We start from the raw sequence: 23590 nt of genomic DNA, 5'->3' as shown, positions 1-23590 counted from the left end.
TCCATGCTATCGTTGTAAATGCGCAGAAAGCCATTAGTTACAAATCCTTGTGAGGTTTTTTGTCCTAGTAATATGTCCATGAATGGGGACAAAGCATCATTTATTCGGTTACGACCATAAGGACGTACATCGAACGAATCTCGCCGGGAGCGGGGAGAAATGAATGATCCTTGCTCAGCATTCTTGCCTGACTGAACTGAATTTGTGTTGCCACTAGTGATCGGTCCGTTCGATCTGTTCTCCGTATCGTCGCTTTGCATGATATTCAAGCAATCGTCTTGTTCGTCGTCTTCATCTAGAGAAGACATCGATCGTGTCCCTCGATTTGGCATCTCGTAGTAAGTCCCGTTTATGGTCGATGTGGCCGGGGCTCGAAAACGGTAGCTGAGAGAGCGAATAGATGTAGGATCTTCGATATGATCGTTACCACCCTGCACAGATGAACGCCTCCGCTTTCGCTCCCGCTCTGTAAGGCTCTCTGAAGCTTTCTTCAACCAATTGAAAGTGCAGGCTTGGTTCTTCCGAAGGCAGTTCGAGCACGTTTGGTTTGTAAAGTCTGTACGTTTGTCCGCATCGCAAGCTCTTTTTCCGCGCCTGCACGAGTCGCAGCTACGCCATTGTTGACGACGAGGGGGCTGTGGTAGTTGCGTAGGCTGAGGGACCGCGTAGGATGGATTAGATGGTGCCATTGAGTCGTCAGATATCTCAGTATGAGGCTTGCTGGGTACTTCGGTCATAGTACTGCTGTCGAAAGTCTTCAACATCTTTGCTCATCAAATCCGTGAGCAGCGAGGTGAAAAGATGGAGTGGGTTAGGTTGGAGATTGACCTCAACGAGGAACTACAGCCCATACAAGGTAGCTGCCACGCGAACGTTGCTAAGCGTGGCCGCGTACAGGTTCTCGCAGCGACCCCGCTTTTTCACATTCACCCTCCCCCATGCGGGGGATCAGCTGCGAGGATGAGATGCCTCGAAACTCTGCGAGACGTCATAGTTAAGTTCCGGTGTGATTGAATGGTGGAAAAGGTCTTTCAGTTCCGCTACATGCCGAAAGGTGCATGAAAATGTTGAATTCGATGGTCACGATCGAAAGAGCTCTTTGCTGGAGAGTTGAAAAGGGGTGTCAGAGGATCGGACCGCTCACAGAAGCTGGGCCATTGACATAACATCACTTTGATTGATATGGATGCTCGGCCATTCTTCCTTCGGACTAGCGTCTTTTCGGCTTCTCTCTACCGATCGATCTACAATATTGAGCGCACCACTCCGATGCCGCATCACGACATCCATCACCCCCCGCTACAGTCGCTGCCACAGCGAACATAACGTCAATTCTCAAGTCCATTTCTATAGACCCTGGTAGACCGCCGACTCGATTGTACCCCATAGATTCAATACTTGTCCGTCAGCGAAAGGCAATAGTTGCGTAGCAACAATGCCTGCAACGCCCTTCTCTCGATCGCACCACCACCAAAGATTAGGTAGGCCCGCCCAAAATGCAGTACTCGCCGATCTTCCTGTTGCGCCTGCACCACTCAACATAAATGTCAATCCCCATCCCTGTGGGCCGTTGCCAGGTACAGGATATATCTCCGGAATAGCGTTTGTCAGATCCGGCTTTGCGGCCGGGATGCCTTGACGTGCGAAATCTGGGAATTGGGTGATTTGATTCTGGAACATGACTTCCACGGTAGATGGAGAGAGGATCTGTGCGCCGGTCGTGAGCGATGTGCCATCGTTGAGGAGCATTGCCAGAATTTCTGATGTATGTCAGACGCTGACCATTGACCAAACGGTGGGTAAAAGTGTCGCACTTACGGGCATATTCTCGAGGCTTCGCAAAGCAGCCGGCTCCTCCGCTGTAGAAGAAGCTTGGTGAATGACCTTCGTCTGGTAGCAGAGGACGTCTCAGCAGGTGATCCTACCGCGAACAAATATGTTAGTATGTCAAATCTGTGGCTGAATGTCATTTGTAGTGCTCACCCTCCTTGAGAGCCTTCCGTTTCCATCCCGGCTGTTCATATACGCCAGATTCCGCAACATCTCGGCATGCGGCTTCATGGATATATTCTTCAACCCAAGCGGGGCGTAAATATTCTCTTGGCAGTATGCTTCGAGTGTACGACCTGTTGCTCTCTCCAGTACTTTCCCAGCCCTAGAATTATCATATCAGTACTTGTATCACGTATACCTCGTCCATTGCCACATACCAGTCAATCCCCAGTCCGTACTCCCAGCCCTCGCCGGGTTGATGCACAAGCGGTTGCTTGATGTCGAATTCCAACCCGGAGAACTCGTCCCAACCTGCGGGTCGACTGAAGTCTCTCAGCTTCTCATTGAAGAAGGTGTACCCAAATCCGGCCGTATGAGACAGCAGCATGCGAAGGGTGATGCCTCGCTTCTTCGGCACGAGGGTCCCATCGGCCTCCAACACCTGAATTGCTTTCAGTTCTGGACAAAGCGACTCAACCTGCGCCGAGTCATCCAAGCTTAAGATTCCCCTCTCCACAAGCTGCATCACGGCGACACCCACTATCATCTTAGTACATGATGCGATCCAGAAGACGCTGTCGAGGGTCATAGGCTCATGACTGCCTGTTCCGCGCCTCCCGGCTGCATGAGAGAAGAGCTCTCTACCGTCCTTACCGACGACCACAATTACTGCACCAGGTATACCAGCTATCTGGTCTTCGCATGCAGCATCGGTGGCTTGCAAAAGCTGGGAGAGTGTTTGAGCGGAGAGCTTGCTCATGCTGAAGCCTGTCTTCTTCGAGAGGTGGGACGAACAATTGCCAAGTATTGGTATGCGCAACAAATGTGGCATCCGATATTCCGCATGCTCTTCATGGTAAATACATGTTGAAATCACCCATGGCCTCGATCATAGCGTTTGAGACAGTTCGTTAATCTGTCCTCACCGGTACCGCAATCTCCTCCAAGAAGGGCAAAGTGAGCTGATGTAGAACAGTCACACTATCTCCCCGCACCCCGCTAAACGCTTGTTAGACCAATGTTGTTATCCTCTAATGTAAAGTGTCGATGATCCGCACCCCCGCCCGTGCCAAGCCGTTGGTATCGACTATTGCGGAAGCGTGTGCGGAAGCGCAGCTCAATACGATGCATACGGCAAAAGGTAAGGAGCTTAGTAACAATGGTCTTGCAACAAGCCAAGCCTATCAAAATGCGAAAAATAAAGGACATCGCTTTCGCCAAAGCCTGAAGAGGTCATCTGAGCCGTGTAACGGACTTGCGGATGCCTACGGGTCCGCCGGGTTGGAGCAGCAATCGCTGTTTTGAGATGGAAAGCGGAAACGCAAGCGGAAGAACGGAGCCGGCGGCGACGATGTCTCTATTGGTAGAGCACACTATGTATGGGTACACAGAATCTGAGATATGAGAACAGACATGAGGATATAAGGACGTTGGGATTCGCAGGACAGGCAATTCATACGGTCAAGCCAAATTATCATCTAGACATCTCCTTGGTCGACTTCCAACCCCCAACATGAAGATCAAAACTGAACTCCACGAGTACGCTCAACGCCGTGGTACTACAGGGCCATACGCCGACAATCTCGATGTCGATGCTCTTGTTGTAGGCGGCGGATTCGGGGGCATCTACTGCTGGTATGAGTTGAAGAAGGCCGGTTTCGACACCGTCATCTATGAAGCAGGCAATGTACCTTCACTGTCTTTGTAAATCAAGCTTCACACCTGTACTGACATGTTTAGGACCTTGGTGGCACTTGGAGATGGAACTGCTACCCAGGAGCTGGTGTGGACTCTGAAATCCCAGAGTATCAGCTCTCCATCCCAGAGACTTACAGGGACTGGGTGTGGCCCAACAACTATCCTGACTACAAAGACTTGCGTGCATACTTTGATCACTGCGACAAGGTCCTCGGCATCAAGAAGGAGACCGCCTTCAATAGCGTCGTGGTTGATGCACAGTTCAACACCCAGGAAGGCAAGTGGACTATCAAAACCGCTGATGGTCGTACGGCTAAGGCCAAGTACTTCGTGGTCGCAGCTGGCTTCGCTGCCAAGCGCTACATTCCAGACGAGTTCGTGGGAATTGATGACTTCCAAGGCATCGTGCACCACTCTTCTTTCTGGCCTGACATGAACATCGATGTTCATGGCAAGAAGTGTGCCGTTATTGGTACGGGTGCATCAGGTGTACAAATCACGCAGGCATGGGGTCCCATTGCAGGCGAGCTCAAGGTTTTCCAACGCACACCCAACCTAGCTGTTCCTATGCAAAAGAGAAACCTTACTGCCAAAGAACAGAATGACACCAAGCCCTTCTACCCCGAGCTCTTCCGTTATCGGGAGAGGAACTTTGGTGGATTCTTGTACGGCCTCTCCGAGAAGGGCACGTTTGAAGACACTGAAGAAGAGCGGGAGCAGTTTTACCAGAAACTCTGGAACGATGGTGGTTTCCGCTTCTGGCTAGCTAACTACAAGGACTACCTCTTCGACATGAAAGCTAACAGAAAGGGTAAGCAGAGTTCACTCGCATGGAGATAACAGCTGCTGACACACTTATAGCTTACGACTTCTGGGCTAAGAACGTACGCACCCGCATTGGCGACCCCAGACTTCGGGACCTCCTCGCCCCACTCGAGCCACCCCACCCCTTCGGCGTCAAGCGCCCCTGCCTCGAGCAAACCTACTACGAGCAATTTAATCGACCCAACGTAGACGTTGTTGACATCAAGAACAACCCAATTATCGGCTTCACTCCCAAAGGCATCAAGCTGCAAGACGGCACAGTTCACGAATTCGACGTCGTCGTCATCGCCACTGGTTTCGACATCACCACTGGCGGCATGACTTCCATGGGCCTCAAGGACATCAACGGCGTCACGTTGCAATCCCAATGGAAGAAGGCGGCATATACGTACCTCGGTACTACTATCGCAGGATACCCGAACATGTTTCATCTCTATGGTCCGCATGGGCCTACGCTTCTTTCAAACGGTCCAACGAGCGTCGAAGTACAAGGCCGCTGGATCGTGGATGCTATCAAGCAGATTGAACGGCAAGGACTCAAATATATCAATCCGACGGATGATGCGAGTAAGAAGTGGAAGGTGCGCATCAATGAGCTGAGCGACAAGAGTCTGTTTCCTACGACCAAGAGCACGTATATGGGTGGAAGTATGCCGGGCAAGGCTTTTGAGCAGGTCAACTATGCTGGGGGGTTGCCGGCGTATGCGGATGAGATTAGGGCCAAGTTGCCGAACTTTGAGGGGTTCGAGAAGGTGAAGAAGTGATTGGGTGGACTGTAGTGCTGCATTGCGAGGGACCGGCTGCGAAAGCTAAATCTTTCATGCTTTTGATCGCGCCATGTATTTACTTGTGTATGACATGATAGTCTGATTTAGCCACTATTCTTGTCCTTCAGTTCTCTCAATCCCTGTCTCTCACTCTCCTCAATGTCCGTCGCTATCATGAACATGCACCTCGCCACCCTCATCACTCCCCATATCCAACCTTTAAAAGTCTCCTATTGGATTCCACCCTCGCATGCGTAAAATTGACCTCCTGCTCCGCCGCCGTAACATTCCTATTATGGTTCAGCAGATTGACGCCGGTTTCGTCCTGCTCAAAGTAGGCGTAGCACGGTCGTCACGAGCTAGGTTATATGCTGTTTCGGCTGTACGTAATGCGTGGATGGCATTATACAGTGCGAGTGACACTTGATTGTCTGCTTTGATGGGTTGGAAGAGTGTCGGATTGCGACCGGTGGCAGCATGGACTTGCCTACGAGGCAGGCGTACAATCGATTGTTCGCGCGCCGGTAGTTGTTGGTGAGTGTGCTGTCGTTGGCGATGTCGAGGTGCACTTCCGTGCGCTTTCCTTGGGAGATTTTAGTACTGGAACAGGCGACAAATTATGTTATTTCACTCCGTGCACAAGCATAGTGGAAGTGGATCTAATATCCTCCCTGCTTAAGGTCCTGCCACCTCTGTTCATTGAAGCTTCTTCCAACGCCACGACGACATGCTTGTATTGTCCTCGAGTGGCTCTTCGGGGGAGATAGGTTCGGGATGATTGTCTTGGTCGGGTCTGTTCATGTGTACTAATTCTGAATCGCACGAGCACGCGTTGGTACCACCATAGACTTACAACGGCAGGAAATATGGTTGCCCTCAAAGTGCGCCATATTCAAATCAGTAAGAGTTTCTTCGGCTCGAGATTCCCCCGGTTTACTCTTCTGGTTTGGGCATTTGGGCATGGTTGAGACCTCTCAAGAGCAATGGCAGTTTGCGTACAAGTCAATAGCTTATATTGCGACGTAGTTTGCTGTTACTTCCTCCTGTCATATTCTATCGTGAACCAGAACAACCTGAGCGATCGTGGTCAGCAGTAGAACCGACTCGAAGGGCGCATGCAGTAACATAGTTCAGAAGAAGTCTGTAGATTCAACCTTTTCTATTCTCATTCTGGCCATGACGCCACATCGTTAAATCTCCTCCCCTATTCGTATTCGATCAAATGAACAAGAAACCCAAGTGTGGCTGACGCATGCGCCTGAAAAGAACTAGTACCACAGGCCCAAACCGATGATAAACAATTAACAAGAAACGAAGGGTATATGCCGCCAAAGCGAGCGAGACTATGAAGATATATGTGAACACCGAGAACTCCAAAAGCAGAGATTCGTAGATCTGGCTTTATGCTGCGCTTATTTTTGATGAAGATGATTTGGTGTTGTCGTGGTCCGTAAAGTTGGTGTTGGATGAGACGACGGGTGATGTAGGAATGTACATCGGAGCATGCCGGTGATCGCATGACGTGACCAGTAGTTGACTGCTGACGTTCGAACGACCTCGCTCGCTAGTAAAAGCCAGTCTCAGTCCCCAGAGCGAGAAACACCCGGCACGGCAACCTCCATGATGAGAAGACTCTTCAACATCATAGAAGGGGGGTTAAAGTTCGGCGGTAGCCGGAGCCTCACACATACTCTGGCCAATAGTTGTATGGCATAAGACTAGGACCAGTCCACTTCTCGCCGTAAGGATTCGTGCGCTTACCAGCGATGAACCCGTCATGAGCGTGTTCGAGGACTGAGATCCATGATGAAGGTTCAGGATGTTTCATCCACTGTGATAAATTGTTAGCGTGCGTTCTTTCCTTTTTCTTTTGGCAGAGTACTATCTTGCAGTCCCCAGACACGAGCCGTTGCCGAGCTAACTGCTGCAGGGACAGACGAGCTAAAAGCGCCAAAGCGGGGTTGAGGTGGCAACTAGATGTGCAAGAGAACGCAGAAGGGAGGAATTTTGGGGGAAAACTTACCTGGTTGTGGATGTGGTACGTCCAGGCACCCCGGAAGAAGTTCTCCAACGTGCGGTTGTTGGGTGGGAACTTGTCTTCGGCCAGAACGTAATCAGTAATCACGCCGGCCTTGCGGAGCTCAGCCTCCTCGTCAAGCGTGGCTTGGAATGAATCGGGGTGCTCTTTGTCGCCGTGGTTGGGCGTTGGTAGAGCGGCCGAAGCGGGCGCATTCTCCTCCCCGCGCCTGGTCAATGTGTCGCTGGCGGACATCCTGAGCTCTTTGCGTTGCGCATCTTTGAGGTCGATGCGATCGAGCTGTGGCCCATCGTAGCTCTCCCATTCATCCTTGACGCCGCCAATCTTGCCCTTGAAGACTGCGCTGTAGTCGCGGATGCAGGGGACTGTGCATCGTCCCTCACGGTCCCAGTTGAACTCCGTCCAGATAGGGTCAAAAGCAGCAGTCTCGAACATCTTGAACTCCTGATCGCGTCCGTCCTTCCAGGCCATGCGACCAAGTACACGGGGGTGAAAGTTGACACCCATTCTGATACCGCCGTAGAGCAAGTACGATGAAAGGGAGGAGTTTGCAGATAGTGACATTATGGCGGTGTTGTAGTCGCCGGGGTGAGGGTGTGCCGCCCATCGTTCTGCCCAGGCGTGTTCCTTTGGCAAGAGAAGTGGTCGCATGTCTCGGAGCATCAGGACATCCATGTCGAAGTAGGCGCCTCCATAGATGTGCAGCACGATGAAGCGAACAGCATCGGAAACGGCGACCGGAAGGAATGTCATTTGCTTCTGCGTCAGAACGAGCCACTGCTGACCAGTCTTGTCCTCGATGATGTTCTCGGCTACGTCCTTCTCGCCCTTTGCGTTCACCGCTCCGGGCTTGCTGTAGTAGTCGAAACCATTCTTGTCTTCCTTGTCGGTGGCTAGCGGAATGCGGCTGGGGAACTTCCAGGGCATGACAACGATGTCGCCTCTTTCGACCAGAGGGAGGAAGCGAGCGAACAAAGCATCCTTGTTCAGCATGTTGTACACGGCGTTCGGATTGTGGTCAGTGTCGAGCCATAGCCAGAGACGAGAGCAAGCCAGGTTCTGGGTGTAAAGGTAACTCTTGATGAAGACCTCGACTCTCCAAGTCGCAGGACCGGTCCAGTAGGTGTGGTACGGGATGATAGGGCCTGGGCAAGTGCCGATGTTGGTTCCATTGGCAGCAATTGCGTCCTTTACAGGAGTATAGCTCTCGAGAGTCTTGCCATGTCCGTCTGCGTCGATGAAGTCGGCCTTGCGGGGGTCCTGGGCGCTGGCTCGGTCGGCGGGCTCTGGGAGGCTGTAGTAGCGGTCCTCGCCCTCTGCGAAGAACTTCAGACAATCAAACGGCTTCCTCATCTTCTCGATCCCAGCATAGGTGCCCCGGCACTCTTCAATCAGCATATCAATGTCGGCCTCAGTATCGACATGGGGCCTGGGACCCAGGTAGTCGTCCTTGTTCTTGACAGCAGTAATAGGACGGTTAAAGACGTTGGCGTGAGGGTTGATAGTAACGGTCTTGGTGGTGCCCGCAAACTTGACTTTGACTCCCGCCTTGGTCGTCTCGATCAACTCGGTGGGCCCAGCCTTGTCCAGGAAGGCAGGGATGCCAATCTTTCCCTTCGCGGCGACAGAAGGGTCATTTATGAAAGTGATGACACCGTAGATAACTGCATAGAGCAGTGCTGCCAATACCAAGTTCTTGCACAGTGTGAAGACTGCACGGAGCTTGGATACTTCCGCCATATCGATAAGCTAACGGGCAACGACCCGAAGCACAGTTCCCGAGTATTATTCGACAATAGCCAGTTTCTCGTATGCGTATCAGTCCTGTGGAGGTCTGAGGTCTGCCGTGAATTCTTGTTTGAAAGCGCACGTGTCGGACTGGCGGTCGGGGGGGTCTTCGCGACAATGGCGTTTCGGGGGTTGCTATGTTGGAACCACGAACGTGTTGTCGCACAACCCAATATTCGCAAAAGGATATATTAGGAAGAATTATCGGGCGAAACGTGTAGGTGTATGCATTAGGTGGTACCGAGTTTGGTCCTGCGCGGCTGTGTGAGGCTGTGAAGCGGATCGTAGGCGCGAATAGGCGTGATAGGTCGAGGGAGGGCCTGTCGAGAATGGAGCACCACAAGGAGAATCGCACACAGCACGACGGTCAAGGACACACAGGAATGAAAGACAAGTCGGCACCAAGGAGCGGAGGCGGCGTAGAAATGAAATCAGGCTTGCGGGTTGTGGACTGCACCAGACCAGCTCCAGTTCGGGGTTGCAAGCAGCTAAACTAATTTCCCTGCAACCCGCGCCACATGCTGACCCGCGCACCACTTCCCCCTGAGCACTACCGGACAATCGTTGATGGTTGACAGATTTACTAATGTCTTTTGTTATTTTCGCATTCGCTGGCACGTACTCGTATATCGCGCACGCAAATTTCTAATTGCAAGAGGTCGGAGCTTCTTGTTGATGCGCTTTGCTTGCGGCGGTCGCGACTTCCCCTAGGGCGCCTACCGCCTACCGCGTCCGTATGCGCAAGCGACAGCCCCCAAGCGAACTGAGGTCTATTCTCCATCTTGCTCGCCTTGCTCGCCTTGTGCCTTGTGACTACATTGTGCCCACCATCGCTTGCATGCTCCCCGTTGATGCTGCCAAACTCCTGTCTGAAGGCTTTCACTGCCCTATCATCGCCGCGACTACCGCATCTCGCCTTTCGCACCAGTTCGAGCGCTCTTTCCAGACGCCCTTACTCGGCGGTCACCGCTCCACCACGATGTGAACGGATCGACATCCCGTGTCGGTCGAATGGCTCCATCACGGTTGAGTAAGTATGCCTCCCGTCTTGTCTCTTCATATGACGTTGCTGTCGCTCCATCTTGCACTCTCGTTGCATTTGCCCGGATAAACCTCCGTCTACTGTGCGATGACCTCACAGCACTTGACTCCTCCACAATCCAACACCATGCCCCGCCCTAAGCGAGCATCTTGAGATCGCAGCTTCTGGGCATGATCTTGGCTTGTTATGTACTTACTAACAGAATCCATACAGCGTTTTCCAGGCGCCAAAATCTTCAGCTCCAATCTTACTCTACATACCTCCAGGACCAGTAGTGCCGAAGAGCTCAGATGAAGAGGAACGCGTAATAGCAACACTGCAAGAGTCAAGCGCTGCGACCATCGTTCGCATCAACTACCGCGCATCGTCTGTGCACCAGTATCCCACGCCTTGTCATGATGTGTTGCTTGGTTATGACTGGGTCCGCGAGCATTTGCTTATCGATGAATTCAAACGGCCCTATCTAGCACGTCTTGGTGTATGCGGAGAACTCGTCGGCGGCTCCTTGGCAACCATGCTGGCCCTGACAGAGTGCCGTGCTGGAGAGAGCCGAGTCGCTGCTGCTGCCATTAACAACCCAATCGTAGACTGGGTGTTTCCAGACGACCTTCCAGTTGTCCAACTCGAAGATCTCCCGGAGCCTCAGTATGGCGACGAAACGCAACTTCCTGCAGATGAGGACATGGCTGGTTCATTAGCCATTCGCGAAGCTGTAGAGAAATTGCAAAATGAACGTAAGCGCCCCAAGAAACGTTCAGCAAAGACACCGCCTCCGACGTCTTGGCAGGCTTACAGAGACAACACAATCATACCTGCCTGGACACTATCGGAAAAGCGTGACATCCTATTCAAGAAGCCACAAGACTACTTCGACCGATTCGCTTCTCCCATCCACTTCTTCCGTTCTCCTCACGCACAACTAATCTTTCCACAACAAGACGACATCTTCGCGTCGCAACAGCCTGATGAACTCCTTGACATCGAGACTCAAATGGCCCTTAACCACTACGCCACATTTGAAGACAATATCAAAGCCCCACCAGCAGTACCAACATTATCCAGATGCCGTGCCTACGCCCGTAACTATCCTCCAGCTGGCACCAGACTGAGTTTGCCAATCTGGAACATCACGACTGGTTTGGAGAGTCCATTGTCCGATACCGCACATGAATTGGCCAAGATGTTACGACGCAGCATCGCGCGTCAAATCCTGAAATCGCATTCTGGCCGGTCGAGATGGCACGACGTTGCAGAGAAGAAGCAATACGAGGCAATCGCCCAGGAGCGTGTAGAAGTAGATTCGTACGAAGGTGTAGGTCTTTGGACTCAACCAGATACTAATGTAGAAACAAACCCACCACTACAAGAAATTGGAGCATGGATGAGACAGCGCTTGGAACCAGACTTCGTCTAGATTGTAAAAAATCTCAAAATTCGTCAGACTCCACACCAGATCATGTCTCAGTCTCCAGTGCGTGAAAACCTTCCAATGGCAGAAAACCCCACTTTGCGTGTACATTGTCTTCCTTGGAAGAAGTAAACAATACGAGCTTGTCCGCTCTCTCCAGCAAGCGAACAAAGCGATGCGGTATGCCGGATCCGGTCAAGAAAACCCATGCTTCATTGATGAACAAGTCAAACTGGTATACAAAGGCTACGCAATCGACATGGAAACTTCAACGCAGTGTTGGCACTTACTGGGAAGCTTAACCTACTGGATGATACATACACGTTCTGTACGGCGGGTGGCATATCAATGATACAGCAATGATGACTACGACCCCGACTATCACCGCTATCGTAACAAGAGCAACAACCTCCGTCATGAGATCGCCGGACCAAGCGCCCATCTATCAATCCACCACCTCTCTCTACCGACTCAGTCTACCTAGCATAATTAAATTCCTCGTCATCCTTTCTTCCATCCTAATAGTAGATCACTTTGCCCATCGCCGCCGCGTTTCCATCTCAACAAAGGCAGATCAAGAACAAGAACTAGCGGAAGCATGGCAGGAACCCTGGTTAACAAAAGACTGGTCTACACTATATGGGCTTATCGCTTTGGCACATGAGAACAAGATCCAGCCTCGACATACACTTTTCCACACCGAGCATATATCCACGATACAGGCGAGATTCAAGAGGCCGCATCAATGGGCACTGAGGCGGCTGCTCGAGCGAGGTGTGATACCATTACGCATCAACGACGGTGGTGTGTCGACTACCCAAACAGCGACGTGGGATATATCCCTAACAATTCCCTTCATCCAGCTACCGCACTACCAGCAAACAAAGAGTAGGGCATTTTTCGAATTCCTCATCCCACATCCCGAACATGCGGAAGTAACGCATCTTATCAGCATCCTGGGCAGGAACAGAATGGGCTATGGTATCTCAACACGCACCCACAACTCCGTATCCCCAGAAACCGACTGTTATACCGCCAGCAGCCTGCGGAATCGTCAGAAATCAGGCTCTGGTTTCCCCCTCTCTTTAGGAGCACGGTCCATTTGCGAGGTTTTGCTTCCCTTCCTACCCGACACTGAGATACTGCAAGCGCAGAGTACGTTGCTTGGTCGGCTACACAGTTATTTTAGATCAGGACCAGACACAGCGGACGGGCAAGATGATCGTTCGCAATCAAACTTACGCACGGAAAGGGTGCCGCTAGTACCGTTATTACAATATAGTAGCTGCGCCATTGTTAGGCTTGAAGCGCCGCATTGGGGGTATGTGGAATTGGACAACTTTGTATTGGGGGCTGTGGAAGAGAGTGGAATGAAGGATAGGTGGGTGTGGAGCGTGTGTAAGAGTCGCGCAGTAGACGAGTTGGAAAGGTATGAGCCGGAGATTTGATGGGCAATATTAATGTGAGATTTGAGGAATGAAAGAGAAGTCTGCTGGCATATATTTCTGAATCGTTGAAGCCGGTCCCGAGCTGGTGTGACACCAGTGAAATTCATGATTATGTTAAGGTGTAAATGCCTACAAACGATGACTAGGCCTACGAAACACACCAAAGCCCAAACGAACAATCCTGTTCCTGGCCTTTTGAAGATGGTCAATTTGCGCCGTTCCATTGCGGAGCACACAATCCAGAATTAACTGATTATCTGCCCAGGCCAACCATCGGCCTCAAAAAAGAGCACAGGCTACTCATCTACAAATCAATCAAGGGCTCATCAACAACCTTCTGCTGCTGAGCCGGCAATTGATTCTGCGGCGCTGATGGGAAACTCTCAGGTCCATACCCACCTGTCGCATAAGGCGCTGATTGCCAGGCTGAAGACTGCTGCTGCTGGGGCGCTTGTTGCTGCTGTTGCCAGTACTGTTGTGGTGGCGGCGCTGCCTGCTGCGGAGCTTGCTGTTGCTGCTGTGGAGGTGCTTGTTGGGGGGCCTGTGGCTGATCTTGCCTGGGATATGGCGGGTTCTGCCACGCAGTCGCAGGTTGCGCGGGCGGTGAAATGGGTGTCTGCTGTGGTGGGACACGAGTATATGCTTGTGGAGAAAGTGGTTGCTGTTGTTGTTGCTGCGAAGGCTGAGAGCCGTAGCTTTGAGTTCGTTGCATGGGCGGTTGAGATGGTTGTGCTGCGGCGTTCTCACCGTAGTAAAAGCTAGCACTTTCCGCGTCGGAGGGAGGTGCTTGTGGTGGATATGCAGAGGACGGTTGTGGGGGATATTGCTGATTCGATACTTGGCGCTGCAGTTGTGGCGAGGCAGGATTCGGATACGACGTGTTAGGTGGCGGTTGCGCAAAGTTGGGGTATGGCTGTGATGGTTGCTGGTACTGATCTTGAGGCGGAGCATAGGACTGTGGACGCTTGTCGAAGTTGGGATAGGGTGCTTGATAGCCGCCACCGTATTGCGATTGCGGTTGTCCGTATGCGCCTGAAGGGGCTGCGTTTCCTGTGTAATAGTTCTCGCCTGATCCATCTGGTGCTCCCGACTGCTGTATGCTGGGGTAAAGGTTGGATGGAGCCCGTTGGGTGGAGACAGGGAGACCATACATGGCGTTGGCCTGGTTGTAGGTGCTCGATAGTCTTTCCTCGAGCATGCGGTCGTAGTATCGGACAACAGTTGACAGCTTGGCGTGTAGGTCAAGCAGTGTGTCTATTCTTCTTAGTGACATTCTAGCGACAAAGGAAAAGACAACGTACCGTGCTTGCTCATAGTCTCGCCATAGGTACGCGCAAGCTTCGGTCTAAGCTTTCCGATGCTCTCGTACAGCTCCTGTATCTGTGGTTCCCGTAGGATAGTGCCAGGTGCCTGGTGTTGTAACCGGTCAACCAGTGTGGAGAATAAGTTGATGTTCTCCGCCTCAACCGGAGTCAGCTCATAGTCGTTCTTGGGTGCAACGAAAGGTGCTGAACCACTCGCATTGGAGGCTTGTTCTCGGAAGGTCGTGGCATATTTCTTCTTCTGCTCCTCCATGTCTGCCAAAGAAGCTGCAATGGCGGCAGCTAGGTCGGCATCTTCCTCCTCCTCGGGTTGCCTCTTAGCCGTCCCATTGGTCGGTTTGGATTGCGACTGCAACTGAGACTGAGGTACGAATCCGGACGAACTGTTGCCCTTGGCTTCGTCCAAACTCATCTCCAGCGCTCGCTTCAAGTCTGCATCGAAGCTGTCCTCGACGCGCGCATTTCGCGGCTCCATTGATCCCTGATATAGCGTTCTTTGTGGTTTAGGCGTATCGAATACCCTAAGAAGCGGTGTTCCTCGCGATCTCTCGGTAAGCTTCGCATGGCAGCCATCGTCGACGCGCACAGGGTCCATGATACCGAGATGGGGTAGCGGGATGCTCTTGCTCGAACATGCGCCACAAAAGACGTTTCCGCAGTTGCGACAATGGTGCTTTCGGTTCGTGAAGGTAAAGGGCGTACGGCATCGCATGCAAACGTCGGAGTCGGTCCACTCTGGGGGCTACCGCAAATGTTAGTTCCTGAACGATTCCTAGAACGCATATAAACTGCTCACCGCACTGCTGTCGAGCATACTACTAGAGATGTTCTCCTTTGGAGGGAAGTGGTAGCCTTCTCGTTGCAGACTGTGGTAGACCTCGTTGATGTAGCTCAGGTTGATGCGCCCTTCAGCAGCAGTCGCCCACGATTGTATAAGCTCGAGCATCTTGTTCTTCACATCGTTGTTGGGTGCGACGGTCGGAGGTGCTTTAAGTAGGGAGGTCATGTTGTCGAGGAACTCTCGTGAAGCTATCTCTTGGATGAAGTGAGCGCCACCGTTCTTGACGCACGTGTCGGTAAGCTATAGCGTATTAGCAGAAACTCATGTCATTTCGGGAAGCTTGCGGTACATTCAAAGTGGCAAGTTGGACGTTGGGGTTCTTATTCCCTATCCTCTTCTTCAATGCGCGCATGGCATCTCTAGGCTGCACTGTCTTGGAGCGAATAACGTCGGAAATCTCGAGGTTGAGGGGCATGTCCTCTCTAGTATATATATTAGCATGTATATTGAAGCTGTGCATATCTTGGAAAAGCCCATACAAGCTCGAAGATGTCGCGCGCTCGATCTGCTCGTCGAGCGCGCTGGTGGTCGAGGACCCGAACCAGCCCGCCATGATGTTGAGGCGCTCCCAGCTGGTGGATAGTTTCTAGGGTTTCAAAGATGTAGAGGTGTATTTGGGTGCTGGCTTTGGCCTCGGATTAGTGGAGCGGATTAGGTCGACTCTGGCGCGCAGTGATAGTGGTAGTGGGTGGTTAGGTAGCAAGCTGTCCGAGGTGAGGGTCTTGGCGATGACGCCGGCCGGCCATGAGCCTCATCGACCGACACATGCCTCAACCCTGCCCACGACGGGAAAGCTATACACGCCCAACACTTGCACCGAGGGCACCCAAATCCCCCTGGAAATTGCTGCTGTAGTCACTGCACAATCACCGCCCAACTACTCGACGCTCTACCCAATCACGCGCTACCCGACTCGCCCCGCATCCCCGATCAACACTGCCTCTCTACGCACACGTATTCGATTACGGCTACGACTATATCCAGGTGCGCCTTACTTGGGACCTCTCGAACATGCACGCCTGCCCGCCGTCTAAAGTGTGTTTGTGAGTGCGGCTGCTCCACGGCCGCCCTCAGGACCTCTGCCCGCCAACAACACTATGAACGGCTACACCAATGGCGCTCACGGCGTCGGCGCAGATGGATGGAGAAGCAGCGATGGCGCTGGTGACTCCAGAGGTTCTGTAGGCCCATTTCCGCCCATCGCCGAAATCATAGCCTCTGCGACAGACACGGCCGAGTCGCTGAGACACCATTCGGTACACATCCAAGACACGCCCAGTATGCGACAGTCGCTGACAAGACATAGATCAAACTTCTCCTGGATAGGGCCAGAGGACATTTCAACTCGGCTAAGACGATGCTCAATAACCGCTCACCTGCCGGCGCTTACTGGGAATACATCGTCGCATATCAAATCGTCGCCGAGCTGATACCAACGCACCGTGATTACTACGACAAGATCAATGGTAGCCGGAGCCAGATCCACCGCGACTTCAACGATCTCATGAAGGAAATCAAGTCGAGCGAAGAGCGATTCGTGCGCATCAAGGACATTATTAAAAATGATAACAAGAGGAACGGCGCCCACCACAGGACTACCTCTGTGCCGCCCGCTACAACACCTAGCAACCGCAACGGCATGATCGCACTAAGGAAGGACGACGAGCTGATGCTTCCTGAAGTTCCTACCGAGATTCCAAATGGTCCAGCTTCACCTGCGGCTCCTTTGGATTCTCCTCGGAGAAAACCGCCCGTGCAACCGAAGCCGCAATCACTGCATGGCCGGGCTGTACACCAAAGTTTGTCATCGGTGAACGGAGTAAATGATCTCGCACAACGGTTTGCGAATCTGAGAGGTTCTGGTCCACCCGTTGATACATTGTCCGCCCGCTCCAGCCAGGACTTGTCTGTCAAGATGCCGTCTCCTGCAGACTACCATTCCACAAGTCGGGTCATGGGTCCCCGGGGTATGCCCCCACCACCTCTTTCGATGCCCCCACCGCCGCCAAAACTACCTCTAGATACACAATTCGCAGCTTCACTACCAAAGGAGCCCAGTCCTACCTATAGTCCAGCACGGAACATATCAGGCCCTTCAAGCATCAACGCACCTCGCAGTACGCCTAGGAGTTTGAACGGGACTGGAGGACGTACAAATTCACTTGCTTCGTCCAGCGCATCAAGCTATGCGCCCAATGCAAACAGCGCACCGAACTCGTATTTTCCTGCTCAGCAAAGTCTTCGCGATGTCAATGGGAGAACAAGATCTGTCAGTAAGACGGTGGAACTTGAGATTGACGCTAGCATGCTCTATGACTACTACCGTATGTACAATGTACTCACGATCGACGTACGGGATAGGACAGATTATGATGCGGGGCACGTTTTCGTGCGCAATATCATGTGCATAGAGCCACTGACGTTACGCGATGGCGACTCTGCCGAACAACTTCAAGATCGTCTGATCATATCGCCGGACGATGAACAGGACATGTTCGATAGGCGGGCCGACTTTGATGTAGTCGTGTATTACGACGAGTCGACCAAGAACATTGATTTCATACATAGGCACAATCGATCTGACAGCGAAGTTGCCTTGAAGCGGTTGTTTGACACCTTACACGAATTCAACGCCGACAAGCCACTCAAGCGTCCTCCAGTCCTTCTCAAAGGTGGGCTTGATGCTTGGGTCGATCTCGTGGGCCCACAGGCTTTGAAGATGTCATCTACCGCTGCAGCGGTGGCTGCTGGTCCGACCCGAACTCGGGCTATCCGACGATCACCGGCCGCAAGCCACATTGCGAGAAACAATACGCAGAGGAGATCAAGACGCGAGTACGTTCCCATGGATCAAGAGGAACAGCAACAGTGGTTGGAAGAAGCTCGAAAGGGGCGTGCTGCTGTTGCAGTGCCTCCAGCGGACGGCGAGGAAGAGGAGGAACCTACCTCGCCATTCTATCGCTCAACCGAAGAGTTCTTGCGTCGATATCCCGATGTTGAAGCCGAACAGTCGTCCATGATGTACCCGTCCAAATTCCAGTCGACCAATCAATACGTCGCACCTGCCATACCTGTTGCGCCTTCCCGACCGCCACCGTCTGTGCCTCGAGTCAGCTATAGTGGCGTGCACGAACGACAAGTGAACCAGAATCGCGATGTCGTCTACAATGGCCAACCTCAATTTAGTAACTTGAGGCTGCACCGGACTGGACTGCTAAACTTTGGCGTGACATGCTACATGAACTCTGTAGTGCAATGTCTTAGTGGACACCTGTTGCTTTCAGACCTGTTTCTCACCGGACGATACCAGCGGGACCTCCAACGAGATAATTGGAAAGGCACCAAGGGTATCCTGCCGGAGGCGTACGCGACGCTGCTGTCCAATCTGTATAAAGGTGATGTCGGGTCCGTGCGCCCTAGCACATTCAGGGTAAGTTCGAAGAGTAGGAGTGGGACATGGACATATCTAACTTTGAACAGCGTATTTGTGGCCATTTCAACTCACAATGGGGCATCGACGAACAACAAGACGCCAAGGAATTCCTAGAATTCGTTCTGGACTACATGCACGAAGACTTGAATCTAACATGGAACAAACCACCACTCAAGCCACTCTCAGACGCGGAAGAGTTGACACGTGAGAGATTTCCTCGTCAATACTCGGCGATGATTGAGTGGCGACGATACCAACATCGAGACATGTCTGTCATTGGTGGTTTATTTGCTGGTCAACACGCTTCACAGCTTACATGCCAGACATGCGGTGTGACGAGTACGACGTACGAAGCCTTCTGGAGCATCAGCGTGGAAATCCCACGAGAGGGCGAATGCGATTTACGCCAATGCCTAAACTCGTATTGCGCGCCAGAGCGCCTGGCAGGTGATGAACTATGGCGTTGCCCTCGCTGTAAGAAAGATCGCGAGGCCGTGAAGAAGATCACCATCACCCGAGCACCCGACACCCTCGTCATCCACTTCAAACGCTTCAGCGCATCTCGAACCGAGAGCGCTCGTAAGGTCCGAACACCTGTTAATTTCCCGCTCCAACGTCTCGACATAGGTCCCTTTGTCGAACCACCTATGACACCTGAACAAGAAAGATACGTCTCGGAAAAGGCCCGAGATGGACCTGTACAGCTTGCTGGCGTCAAGAGCGACCCTACTATGAACGGACCCTACGTGTACAATGCTTACGCTGTCATCTGGCATATTGGCGCTACGCTTGGAAGTGGACATTACATTGCGTTTGTCAAGGACAAGTCGAGAGGGTGTTGGCGATCATTTAACGATGATAAGATCACGGATTTCGACCCTGGAAACCTTCCGCCGCATAATCGTTTGCAGAATGAGAAGGCGTATATTGTTTTCTATGAGCGGGAAAGGGTTGCAGGGGGTGCGTTTTAGGAGGACAGAAGTCCTTGATGTTGTCAGCGCATATGCGTATCCGGCTTTTGTTGAATCTTCATCTCCGTGTTTGGGTAGCCAAAGCTTCTTTGGGTTGGTGAATGTCGTTTACTCCTCTGTTCGTACGTTGCTTACGACATATTATGCCCTGGGACGGAGCATTGCATACTCGGCGTTGGGATTTATACCACTTGAATATTATTCTCTGGGCATACGCCACCCGCAAAATGTATGTGATTATGGGCAAAGCATGAGGTGAAGCTCAAGACTCAGAGTCAAAGTGATTGCAATTGGATCATCACAAGACGAGCGGGTACAGAAAAAGATTCAGGTACCTGACTGTTGAGTTTGACTCAGACCGATGATCGGCCCGCAGGAATGCTGAGCACCGAACTTTTTTTGACCGATAAGATAAGCAAGTGACTCTCCGCACGTTGTTCCCCAGACGCCGCAACCCCTCTTAAATCGACTCTTCATACTCACTTCCTCACACTTCCTCTTCCTTTCTATACCTCAAAATTTGCAATCATGTCAAAGGGACGCGTTTGTCTTGCATACTCTGGTGAGTACCCTTTGCAATTACCAATTGCGCGACAGATTGCTTTCGTCACGCCTGAGCAAACAAGACTAACCTGAGTCATTAGGCGGCCTCGACACCTCTACGATCCTGAAATGGCTCATCGGTACGTGACAACACCATTCAGAAACGCAGCACAAGCTGACATGTAAATAAAGAGGAGGGTTATGAGGTCGTGTGCTTCCTCGCCAATGTTGGCCAAGAAGAGCCCTGGGATGAGGTAGAAAAGAAGGCGCTCAAGATTGGTGCGAAGAAGATGGTCATCCTGGACCTGCAAAAGGAGTTTGTTGAAGAGCTCTGCTTCCGCGCCGTCCAGTGCAATGCCTCATACGAAGGCCGCTACCTCCTCGGCACCTCGCTGGCCCGCCCAGTCATCGCCCGCGCACAAATCCGCGTTGCGCAACAAGAAGGCTGTGGGTTCGTCTCGCACGGCTGCACAGGCAAGGGCAACGACCAAGTCCGCTTCGAGCTGGCTTTCTACACACTCCAACCTACCATCAAGGTCATTGCGCCATGGAGGTTGCCTGAGTTCTGCGAACGCTTCAAGGGCAGGCAGGATCTTCTCGACTATGCTGAGAAGCATGATATTCCTGTCACGTCTACCAAGGCGAAGCCCTGGTCTATGGATGCCAACTTGGCTCACTGCAGCTATGAAGCTGGTATGACAATACTTCCAGGGATTGCGATAGCGTGACTAACAGTTCAGGTATCCTCGAGGACCCCGATGTGTCTCCTCCAGACGACATGTGGACCATGACCGACTCCCCCCTCAACGCCCCGAACGAACCCACCGACATCACCGTCTACTTCGAGAAGGGTATCCCCGTCAAGGTCGTCACCCCAGAGAAGACCTACACCGACTCCGTCGAGCTCTTCGTCGCGCTTAACAAACTCGGTTTCACCCACGGCATCGGCCGCATCGACATTGTCGAGAACCGTTTCATCGGCCTAAAGTCCCGCGGTTGCTACGACTCCCCCGCCATGACCATCCTTCGCCTCGCCCATCTCGATCTCGAGGGTCTCGTCATGGACGCCCAGGTGCGCAACCTGCGCGACCAGTTCGTATCACATAACTGGAGCTACCAGTTGTACAACGGCATGTACTTCTCTCCTGAACGCGAGTTCATCGAGAACAGTTTGTTGTTCTCCCAGCGCAGGGTCAACGGCGAGGTTAGGATGAAGTTGTACAAGGGTAACGCGTATGTGCTGGGTAGGTCTAGCCAGACCGAGAAGCTGTACTCGGAGGAGGAGGCGTCCATGGACACTTTGGACAACTTCAGCCCGATGGACACTACAGGATTCATTGCCATCCAGAGCATTCGGTGAGTTTTATTAACCCAAAATGTTATATTCAGTCACTAACGATAATATAGTCTCAAGAAGTACGGTCTCCAGAAGGCTGAGGAGGGCGAGAACATGTCGAGGGCTTAGAAGGCGACCGATGATATGCGTACCACGTTGACGTACTGGAGGAGGTGGCTTCACCGGGAGACGGTTCATGACCGGACTACTTGGGCGTCTCCTGAGGCTAGATAGTGATGAGATCACGTTTAGGAAAAGCCTAGTGCTATGGAACGATGATGAGATGACATGATACCAATAATAAAATCATACTAAAGTATGGACGAGTGCACTTGGTTGCGAGTGATGGGATGAGGGGTGAGATTTTCAGCAAAGTTCATTGGCAGACTGGCATTCACTATACTTGCGGGTCGACGCTAACTACGGGTAGCGGTTATTCCCATCCCGAACGTCAGCGCGATCCGTTCCGAAGTCGGCATCGGTACCACGCAACATGTGCTACCTCCCGTTTTTCCACACACTCTCTCTTTCTTTACTTCATCGCATAATCGTCAATTACATCTCATTAGGTCTTAGACATTGTGATAGTTGGGATGGGTAGGTCGTTCGTTCGTTCGTAAGTGGTAAGTGGTAAGTGGTAAGTACATATATTGACAGTACGAAATGTTCCCCTGTTGGATACAAAGGAAAGAGGAAATGCAGCAGTGGCGCTCGTGTACTCGTTCACATCTTCTTACTCATCTCTTCTTGTATGGCTGCGCGCGAAATATTCCTTTCTTCTCTTCTGCCTCTCTCCTCCATCTCCTCTCTACTTCTAAGCGGAGTCGTCTAGCATTTTGTTGGCCGACATTGAAGGGGTGGGTGGGATCTTGCGACGACGGGGCGTGGATGACCATGATGTTGTTGCCCACGACGTTGTTAAACTGAGTGGACGGTGCATACGTCATAGGGTACCCTGGAGACATTTGCGGAGCTGGTTGCTGCTGTTGCGGAGGGCTATTCGCGTAGGGTGGCATATACGACGGTATTGTCTGCTGTTCCGAAGGATAGTTGGTGGTGTACCGCGGCGTATACGACGATTGCTGCTGCTGTGGAGGATATCCATTGCTGTAGGCTAGAGACTGCGGTTGCGTGTATGTAAGGGGCTGTTGGGGGTAACTTCCTCCCTGGTGGAGGTAAGTGCCCTGAGCCTGATACGCAGGTTGTGGCTGTTGTTGCTGCGTTTGTGTCAAGTGCGGTGCACCAAAGCCGAAGTCTAGATCATCATAACCAGTGGTTCTGAATTCTTGAACTGTACGCGCTGGGATGGCGCTGTTGTTGCCCTGTGCAACTTCAGGTACCGACGGCAGAAGGGCTGGGTCGATAGCCCCATTGTAAGGACCTAGATGGGGATCAGGAGCAGCGCCCGGGGAGAGAAATGTTTCTGGTCCTTGTACAGCTCTATCGTAACTATCATCTGACGGACCGGGATTCGGGAATAGAGACTGATCCAGCATGGCCATCCAGGCAGGATCCAAATCATCCATAGTTAGCGTCGAATCGTCGGCCATGACACCAGGGGGCGTAACCTGAAGGTGCCCTTGATCCGGCCTCAATTCCTGGCACGCTCGCTCAAGCTCGGCATCCTGAAAAATACGAACTTCAGAGCTCCTGTCATGTCGGAATGGCTGTGTTGGTGGACCCATCATACCTGGTGACGGAACAGCAGGCCGCACGTTTTTTGTCCGATTTACACAAGCGACACCATCTCCAACCTTCTGCGTTTGTTGACATTTGTGATCGCCGACCAAAGCAGTGGCTGGTGGAGGACCAAAAGGTTCTTGTTTTATCGCTGGATCGGGACCAGCAGCAGGAGCTCGAGGCTTTAGATACGGAAGCACAGTAGTCATAAAAGCAGGTCCATATCCAGCAGGTCTTGGGATGGGTTTCGTGAAGTCAATGGGGCCATCATACCCATGTTTACTATACTCTTGAACCTGAGCAATAGTACCGTTAGAATCGATACTTGTCTTGGGAGGGCCAGGTAGGATCCGCCTTGGCTTCTGCTGTGCTTGCGGATTAAGAGTGTTGTCTGCTTCGTCGCATTTTCGTGTGCGCGAAACGTTGGATTTGCTAGGCTTGCACTTCTTTGGAGGCAT

At 52.1% G+C, this 23590-nt stretch overlaps 7 protein-coding genes across 7 annotated transcripts; 3 read left to right on the top strand and 4 right to left on the bottom strand.

The window, feature by feature from the left end:
- Window positions 1–1347: 1347 nt before the first annotated feature.
- ALTATR162_LOCUS1099 (uncharacterized protein) lies at window positions 1348–2752 on the bottom strand (the record flags this gene model as incomplete). Its single annotated transcript, XM_043308694.1, has 4 exons — window positions 1348–1760; window positions 1819–1921; window positions 1984–2155; window positions 2211–2752. The coding sequence occupies 4 exons, from the start codon at window positions 2750–2752 to the stop codon at window positions 1348–1350; spliced, it is 1230 nt and encodes a 409-aa protein (XP_043164629.1).
- Window positions 2753–3505: 753 nt separating this feature from the next.
- Window positions 3506–5279, top strand: ALTATR162_LOCUS1098 (uncharacterized protein; the record flags this gene model as incomplete). The annotated part of the gene is made up of 3 exons (XM_043308693.1): window positions 3506–3679; window positions 3733–4501; window positions 4552–5279. 3 exons carry the CDS (start codon window positions 3506–3508, stop codon window positions 5277–5279), a joined length of 1671 nt encoding a protein of 556 aa, XP_043164628.1.
- A 1684-nt stretch (window positions 5280–6963) lies between these two features.
- Window positions 6964–9060, bottom strand: ALTATR162_LOCUS1097 (uncharacterized protein; the record flags this gene model as incomplete). The annotated part of the gene is made up of 2 exons (XM_043308692.1): window positions 6964–7113; window positions 7306–9060. 2 exons carry the CDS (start codon window positions 9058–9060, stop codon window positions 6964–6966), a joined length of 1905 nt encoding a protein of 634 aa, XP_043164627.1.
- Window positions 9061–10664: 1604 nt separating this feature from the next.
- ALTATR162_LOCUS1096 (uncharacterized protein) lies at window positions 10665–11564 on the top strand (the record flags this gene model as incomplete). Its single annotated transcript, XM_043308691.1, has 1 exon — window positions 10665–11564. One exon carries the CDS (start codon window positions 10665–10667, stop codon window positions 11562–11564), a length of 900 nt encoding a protein of 299 aa, XP_043164626.1.
- A 1746-nt stretch (window positions 11565–13310) lies between these two features.
- On the bottom strand, window positions 13311–15722 carry ALTATR162_LOCUS1095 (uncharacterized protein; the record flags this gene model as incomplete). Its single annotated transcript, XM_043308690.1, has 5 exons — window positions 13311–14260; window positions 14308–15070; window positions 15125–15409; window positions 15459–15591; window positions 15649–15722. 5 exons carry the CDS (start codon window positions 15720–15722, stop codon window positions 13311–13313), a joined length of 2205 nt encoding a protein of 734 aa, XP_043164625.1.
- A 544-nt stretch (window positions 15723–16266) lies between these two features.
- ALTATR162_LOCUS1094 (uncharacterized protein) lies at window positions 16267–21581 on the top strand (the record flags this gene model as incomplete). The annotated part of the gene is made up of 7 exons (XM_043308689.1): window positions 16267–16425; window positions 16476–18599; window positions 18650–19562; window positions 20218–20256; window positions 20309–20809; window positions 20857–21472; window positions 21524–21581. 7 exons carry the CDS (start codon window positions 16267–16269, stop codon window positions 21579–21581), a joined length of 4410 nt encoding a protein of 1469 aa, XP_043164624.1.
- A 608-nt stretch (window positions 21582–22189) lies between these two features.
- Window positions 22190–23590, bottom strand: ALTATR162_LOCUS1093 (uncharacterized protein; the record flags this gene model as incomplete). The annotated part of the gene is made up of 1 exon (XM_043308688.1): window positions 22190–23590. One exon carries the CDS (start codon window positions 23588–23590, stop codon window positions 22190–22192), a length of 1401 nt encoding a protein of 466 aa, XP_043164623.1.

Source organism: Alternaria atra (genome assembly GCF_907166805.1).
Source record: "Alternaria atra isolate CS162 genome assembly, contig: 21, whole genome shotgun sequence".
Taxonomy (NCBI): domain Eukaryota; kingdom Fungi; phylum Ascomycota; class Dothideomycetes; order Pleosporales; family Pleosporaceae; genus Alternaria; species Alternaria atra.
The sequence above is the reverse complement of the archived record's forward strand: the minus strand, read 5'-3'. Positions and strand labels throughout refer to the sequence as shown.